General features: G+C 30.8%; 1 protein-coding gene across 1 annotated transcript; it reads right to left on the bottom strand.

The window, feature by feature from the left end:
- LOC145088105 (gamma-tocopherol methyltransferase, chloroplastic-like) lies at positions 1–2,364 on the bottom strand. The gene is made up of 6 exons (XM_079026318.1): positions 1,932–2,364; positions 1,011–1,180; positions 783–887; positions 497–700; positions 314–416; positions 1–214 (listed from the first exon to the last, which is right to left on the bottom strand). The coding sequence occupies exons 1-6, from the start codon at positions 2,269–2,271 to the stop codon at positions 111–113; spliced, it is 1,026 nt and encodes a 341-aa protein (XP_078882444.1). The 5' UTR covers positions 2,272–2,364; the 3' UTR covers positions 1–110.
- Between the last annotated feature and the right edge of the window lie 5,981 nt (positions 2,365–8,345).

Here is an 8,345-nt window from a genome sequence, read left to right on the forward strand (position 1 = left end):
TATATATAATCCTACTTTGTTTCATTCAAGATTCTCTTTTGTATTTCATGTGTATCTTATTCTCAGGTACCAATGTGGCACAAACAGTAAGAGTCTAGGAATACATATACTTATTCAGGCTTTCTACATGTAATAATCGAGAATTTAATCACACCCTTGTTGAATCCTTCAATCATCAATGGCATCACTAATGCCCCTCTTATGGTCTTCCATCCTACTCAAATCAATTCCAATATTCATTTTTCTCATCACCAAAGAGCAACAGTATAAAGGGTAAAAAATAAAAAATAAAAAGTAAAAGCCAATTAATTACCACTTTGTAGCAATGAAGTTAGACCTTCCCATGTCAATGCAGACCTTATCACAGCTGGCCAAAATGGGGCAACATTCTCCGACCAGTCAGCTGATTTTATATCCTGACAATACTCAAAAATATTATATGAATTTTCAATTTTGATCCAAAAACCATGTATTGGAAAACTGTATATATTTTTACCTGAAGTGAAAGGGATTCCAATAAGTTTACATAATCAGAAGTAGAACACCAAGCAGGAAGATAGAATGCATCACAAATCTTGTCCAAAAGCCTTTTTTCCTCTGGTCGTAGGGATTCTTCACCAGGGGAAAGGTCCCTGTGGCACCATGTCACTATAATTATGGTGCCACCTGGCGCAGCTACACGAGCCAGCTCACTAACAAACTGTCAAATTGTCAGCATAAAGAGATTCAGAACACAACAAAACGCATGGGACTCCAAATTTATGGGGTGAAGTCAATGGAACCTTTAGTTTGTCAGGCATATGCTCTCCACTCTCCATTGACCAAACCAGGTCAAACTTTCCATCAGGAAATGGCTGGTTTAAAGCATCTGCAACTTCAAATGAGACCTGTTTATTGTTCATAGATTGTCAACTGTCAAGTTTAGTTCATACGATAGAATATACATATGTATGAAGAAGATGTGGGGTAGTTTATTTGTTGATTTTTTTTTAAAGTGTAAAATTTGATACCTTGTTGGCCAATCCTTGGGCAGCAGCAAGATCATTGGCTCTCTTGGCCTGTACAGGGCTGAGGGTGATGCCATAACATTCTGCCCCGTATTTTCTTGATATGTACCTTGAGCTACCTCCAATGCCACATCCAACATCAACTATGCTCTTAGGTTTCTTTTGGGAGTCCTCTATAAGAAAAATTGTTCATCATGTATGGTGAAAATTGAAAACATATACATAGCTTCGAGGGAAATACCAATTGATCATATTGACATTAACATGATCCTTTACTCGAAATCTTTCAATTGGATTCTTTGAAAAGATATTGATGAACTAATTACCAAGGGCATGAACACATTCAATGTAAACAAACTTCATATAAGAAAGAAGCTTTGAAATAAGAAAAGAAGGGGGAGTCTGAGGGAGAATAACAAGGCTGGTAACAATGAGAAAGAAATTGATAATCTCAAAAAAAAAAGTTGGACATTCATTTCATTCATGGATGATCTGAGTGCCATTAAATTGAATTAAAAGAGTACGTGTTGGAAATTAACATTGATAAACTGCAATAAGAAGTCTAAATACATGTGTGTATTTCGAACAGAATCGAATTAAGGAGTACAAACTGAGAACGGATTCGAAATTCGAGGATGCTAGGATTGAAATGAAAGATGCAGTAGAAAATCGAACGAACAGAATCAAAATTAATTCAAAACGAGAGCGTAGTAAAGTAGTTGGTTAGATAAACACCAACCAAGGGATTCCTCCGGTGAAGGATTAAATGGAAGCTCAAGTAGTCGACATGCTGCACTCAATCACTCATGGCTTATACTCGGAACTGTGCTATTGAGCCAGGCGTTTTACATGCAACTCGTCGACTAATTGGTGAAAGTGCGAGATACCATGATTTAATAAAGAAAAAAAAAGTACGATAAATACCAGGAACAGAGGCAAATTGGAGTGCTTGTTCAATCATACGGATCTGAGCAGATCGGTGGTCGGAGATCTGTACGACAGTGTCGGGGTCGTAGAAGCCGTGATGCATGTGTTCTCCCCATATATTCTCCCAAACTCCAGATGATTCGTCGTAAAACTCCGCTATCCCTTTCTTCAACCGCTGGTCATCCGCCGTCGCAACTGCCATTCCACCCTTGGCACTAATAGCTCCTCCTCTAAGCTGCTGACACGGCTGCTGTTTACTCGCGCTGAAGAGACTCGATCGGCGCGTGACGGCGGTGGTAAGGAGAGCCGATGTGCACGCGCCGTACAACGCTCTCATTCTGTAGATTCTATCTGAAACCCGTCGTCCGTACAACCACGTAGCAGAAGGTGGGGTTGTAGTTGGGCATGGCTTCGGCTTTTACTTGTGGGAAAATACTCTCCGCTTCATGTGAGATACGTGGCCATCAATTTGTACACCAAAAAACAATATTTACGTGTATTTGTGAAAAGTATTATTATTTAATTATTTTGTTTGAAATAACTTGATTGATGAAAACGTGAGGTCCAGTAAATTGTGTTTATTTAAATAAGTTTTATATAAATAGATAAATCTCTTAAAAAATTTCTAAACTTTGATATGAAGTGAAACATTGTTGTATAATTTAATAACAAAATAAAACATTGTTCCAATATTTCACATATTTTAATAAAAATGCAATGTACTTCTTCAAAAATAACTTGTATTTTGTAGTATCCGCAAATTTGTTCATATTCATTAGTTTATAAAAAGTATTGAACAAGAATAGATGTATCAAAATAATCTAATTGGTAAACACCAATTGACGTTGCTTACTTAAAACTAAAAAGACTAAATGACTAATTTTCATGTAGCTTTGCGAACGAAATAATACCATTAAATATAAAACTCAAAAAGTATAAAGCATAAATACATTCGACAAAATCCACGTATATTATTTATTAATAATTATTAGTAGACAATAATAAATAATTTGTAAATACGTTTAGGAATAAAGAATATATAACGTCTCATTCGGATTTCCCCTTTAGGCCTTTACGAGCAAAAGTAGAGAGGCAGGATTATGTAGCATTTTTTGGTTGCTAGTATATAGTCTTTTCAAATTAGGTATGTGACCCACACTTTGGGTGTTTTGGCAAATTAACTTATAGCTGGTAGTGGGTAGATGATAGTTGGAAGGTGTAATTTTTATTGGTTATATAAATATTAGGCGAATGCCCGTGTGTTGCGCGGAAACACTTATATAGTTGAAGTATTTATAAATATATAATTTTTTAAATATAACAATAACGTTGTTGTTAAATTTGATATAATAATTTGTATATACTAAATTGATATAATATATTGATTATTTTGAATTATATGATAATATATACATTTATTATAACTTCATAATCTTAATCATTTGAATAACTTCTACACGCAAGTTACACATGAATAAAATTAAATATAATATATGATTTGATGTTATATATAGTTGTTTTTATTGTTAATTAATTTTTTAAAATTTATTTGTTTAATGTTTTAATTTCTATCATTATAATTATTTAAAACATCAAACATTGTTTTTTTATTTTAAAACTAACAATATAATCATTTATATAGAGTTGTTTTTAACTATTGTTATTGTAAGTTATTTTAAGCTACTTATTTGGAAACTTTTAACGATTATAAAAATATATTTAAGAAATATTTTAGTTAAATTGAAACTACAATTTAGTTTTTGCTTTTATCACTACAATTTATCACTTTTAACTATTTACAAAATATTCTTTAGTTTTTTTAAATGGAACTGAAATTTATATTTTAGTTGACATTGTAATGCGCAGAAACACTTATATAGTTAAAGTCTTTACAAATATATATATATTTTAAAATATAACACTAACGTTGTTGTTAAATTTGATATAATAATTTGTATATTAATTTGATATAATATATTGATTATTTTGAATTATATGATAATATATAAATATATTATAACGTCATAATCTCAATCATTTGAATGACTTCTACTCGCGAGTTAAACATCAATAAAATTAAATATTATATATGGTTTAATATTATTTATAGTTGTTATTTTTAACTAAATTTTTAAATTTTATTTGCTTAATGTTTTAATTTCTATCATTATAATTATTTAAAACATCAAACATTATTTTTTGATTTTAAAGGTAACAATATAATAATTTATATAGAGTTATTTTTAACTATTGTTATTATAAGTTATTTTAAGCTACTTATTTGAAAATTTTTAACGATTATATAAATATATTTAAGAAATATTTTAGTTAAACTGATATTACAATTTAGTTTTTGTATTTATCACTATAATTTATCACTTTTAACTATTTACAAAATATTATTTGGTTTTTTTAGTGGAACTGAAATTTATATTTAAGTTGACACTGTAATGTTATATTTAAATTAACAATTTAAGTATTTTGTCAAAATTGTTTAAAAATTGTAGCTTTAAACTGATAATGATTTACATGCAACAACATTTTAAATATAATAAATTAAGTATAATATGTTAAAATTTAAAGACATAACTTTATAAATAGAAGTAAAGATATTATTTTAAAATTAAAATTTAGTCTATTTATGATTAAACTTTAGGTTTGATATTTATTTAACCTTATTAACCAACTTACAATTATTATTAGAAAGACACTATAATTTATCACTTTTAACTATTTATAAAATAATATTTGGGTTGTTTAAGTTAAATAAAATTTATATTTAAGTTGAGCTTATAATGTTATATTTTAATTAATAGTTTAAGTATTTTATACAAATTATTCAAAAATTATACCTTTAAAATGATAATGGTTTACATCCAACAATTTATTAAAACTAATAAATTAAGTATAATATGTTACAACTTAAAAAAACATAATTTTATAAGTAGAATTAAAGATATTATTTTAATATTCAAATTTAGTTTATATATGAATACACTTTAGATTTGATATTTATTTAACCTAATTACCAAATTATAATTATTATTATAAGAAAATTGAAAAGTCATGGGAGTTTCAAATGAATGTGGTGAAAGGAAAAAAGAATGGGGGTTTCAAATGCATGAGATTCAAGAAAAAATGCTAGCTTTATATGTAGATATGATTTGTCATGGGCGTCTTTGAGGGTGTGTGAGGTAGACGACCGCACAGACCCATGTCATGGAAGGGGCCCAATTTTTACAAACGATTCATCATAGTAGACTAATAATCCAATTTTGGAAACAAAATTGATCCAAGGGTATCGTCATCATGACATAGTTAGTTCACCCTTTGATTCTTGCCTATCTAAATCGGAAGTCGCTACGACGCTACGCCTTCTCTTGAACCCGCTAAGTCGTTGAGAGTGTGTGTGTGTGTGTGTGTGTTTAATTGTTGATTAACTGATTGTTTCAAAATCAACGCACCATCTCAATTCTGAAATCAAAATTGTAAGTTTAAGAATCCAATAAGATCACTCAATTTCATAATCTCTTTTGGCCTTCAATTTCATATTACTGATTAAGTGATTGTTTCAATTTCAAAAAATCAGAAACGATTTTCTAAGAAATCCAATGATCATCTATGGTTTTTTTACTTTAGAATCGATCGAGCTATGTTGTGGCTTGCGTGTTTGATTGTTTCAATTTCAAGTGACAGCTTTAAAAAAAAAAAAAAAAAAAAAAAAAAAAAAAAAAAAGATTTGAACAATACAATAAGTATGAAAAGAATTCTGATTTTTTGCTTCCAAAACATCAAATGACTTTGATGACAAAGATATTAAGTTGTGTTGTATTCATCTTAAAGTTGCACTTAAATATGTGAACGATCAAATATTGACGTCCTTGAACTCTATTTAGAGTTAAATCTGGTCAGCGAGTTATTACCGAATGAAACCACTAACCCCACCGATGTTTCAAAATATATGAAAAAGTCAATTGTTTTCTTGATGCAATTAATGCATATAGAGTCTTGCTGACTATTTTAGTAATTGTTGCATCTGTAGAAACAAGTTTCTTAAAATTAAAGTTGTTAAAGTTCTATTACGGTCCATAATTTCACAAGAAATACTTATTGATTTGGAAATGATAGATATTGAAAACAATATATTTGATCAATATTGAGAACAATATATTAGGGAGCATTATTATGAAGAGTTGGTGAACAACTTTGTTTCTAAGAATGTTATGATAACATTGCGATTAGTGTAACTATGTAAGGTTATATTATATATTATCGTACTTTATTTTTCTAACAATTATCGACTTATCATAGTATTAAGGAATTTTATTTATACTCCCTCCGTCCCAATTTTATTGTTTACCTTACTACTTTAGTTTGTCCCAAAATTATTGTCCACTATCAAAAGTAGATATATATTTTTACCATACTACCCCTAACATTTAATAAAGTAAACTTTGAATAATTATAAATGCATATTCCTCATTGCTTTTAGAAAACGACAAAATTGTCATTTTACTCAAAAAGACAAAACTAATTATTGTTTTTCTTAATCTGTGTGTTTTTTGTTTGTCGACAATAATTTTGGGACGGAGAGAGTACTAAAAAAATATGATTAAGAGCCCAATTTTATTTTTCACACGGGGCCCCAAAATCAACGAGACGCCTCTGATGTTTGGTAAAAGTAGTTAAAAGCTTTTAAAACATGTAAAATTACATAAAATGATAATTGTTTAAAAAAAGTAAATATGTAAATATATTTTTAAAGACAATTATGAAAAGTGATTGTAAAAGCGAAATAGTTTTTTCTTAAACATTACATTAAATAGCTTTTAAATTTGGAAAGTTTTGCTTAAACTAAAAGCTAAAAGTATTACAGACCAATAGGCTTAATCGGATGCCTTTATAAGATCATCTCAAAGGTGCTAGTCGAAAGGTTGAAGTTAGTTATTGATTTTGTCATTAGCCCAACCCAAATAGCCTTCATAAAAAATCAGAATATACTAGACAGGTCATTGATTGTTAATGAAGTCACTATCATGGGCTAAAAAAACTAAAATCAAGGCCTTCTTTTTTCAAAATCGACTTTGAAAAGACCTTTGATTGTGTGAATTGGAAGTACCTGATGCTATTAAGTCACTAATGAATTTTGGGGTAAAGTGGCGAAACTGGATTTAGACAGAGCCTCAATAATAGTTAACGAATCTGCAACTAATAAATTTGCTTTAGAAAGAGGAATTAGACAAGGGGACCCACTCTCACCATTTTTATTCATCCTAGCTGCTGCAGGACTTGATATAGCAATGGAAGAAACCTTGAGCCAACACATTTAAAGGCATTCCTCTCCCAAATAACGGTCCAATCCTGACACACCTCCAATATGCAGACGACGTGGTCTTTCTCGGTGAGAGGTCGATGCAAAACGCCAAGAACCTTATCAAAATCCTACAGTGTGATGAACTCACTTAGGGCCTTAAGCTTAATATAACAAAAAGCAATCTTTTTGGCTTGGGTATAGACAACCTTGAAATCGAACTGTTAGTTAGGAGCATTCAATGTTCTATTGGCAACCTGTCATTTGTCTACTTAGGTCTTCCTGTAGGCACCACAATCTCAAAAACATCTCACAAGAGCAACTTGATATCCAAATTTCAAGCTAAGCTATCAAAATAGATAGCCTCTACACTCTCATTTGGTGGAAGACTAACATTATGCAAATCAGTGCTTAGTAGCCTAGATACTTTCCTTTTCTCGATCTACAAGGCACTAGCCAAAGTCATTAACTCGCTTGAAAAAATAAGTAGACACTTATTTTGAGGTGGATCAATAGGAAAATAAAAAATACCATGAATTGCCTGGGAGAAAGTGCTCTCGAAACAAGTAAATGGTGGATTAAATATCGGAAGCCTTAAAGCTCATGACCTCGCGTTGCTAAGGAAAAGGTGGTGGCGTTTTAAAGAGAATAAACAAGAACTGTGGAAGAGTGTCATTATAGCAATCTACGGAGGGGACGGGGGTTTCAGTGCACCTTCCAGGGCAAAAAGAAAGAGTTGTTGTTGGGGAAACTTTGCAAACCTGCCAATTATTTTCTCAAAAGAAAATATAGGCTTCAGAAGCTTATTTACAGAATCATAAACAACTCAACATGACAAATGGTCTTGGAACTTGGAACCATCAGGGATATACTCAGTCTCTTCCCTAAGAAACTTCATCGATAACTCCATCTTACCTAGATCAAGGATAAAATGGGACTGTAATAATCTTGTCCCTAAAGAGAGGCGTTGGTAATAACCATTTATGTGTATTGTGCAACCAAGAACCAGAAATGGAAGAACATCTTTTTCTAAGGTGCAAAACCTCTTGTGAGGTCTGGAATAATCTTAAAACATGGTGGCGGCTACTCTAGGACTACAT

Source organism: Lactuca serriola, chromosome 2 (assembly GCF_051521515.1).
Source record: "Lactuca serriola cultivar US96UC23 chromosome 2, Lser_US96UC23_V15, whole genome shotgun sequence".
NCBI lineage: Eukaryota > Viridiplantae > Streptophyta > Magnoliopsida > Asterales > Asteraceae > Lactuca > Lactuca serriola.

Excerpts from the sequence above, each read along its gene's own strand:
- LOC145088105 (XM_079026318.1), bottom strand. The coding sequence starts at position 2,271 with ATGAGAGCGTTGTACGGCGCGTGCACATCGGCTCTCCTTACCACCGCC. Across the intron at positions 1,181-1,931 it reads CCAATTTGCCTCTGTTCCTG|AGGACTCCCAAAAGAAACCT; the intron begins GTATTTATCGTA and ends TTTTTCTTATAG. Across the intron at positions 701-782 it reads ATATGCCTGACAAACTAAAG|TTTGTTAGTGAGCTGGCTCG; the intron begins GTTCCATTGACT and ends ACAATTTGACAG.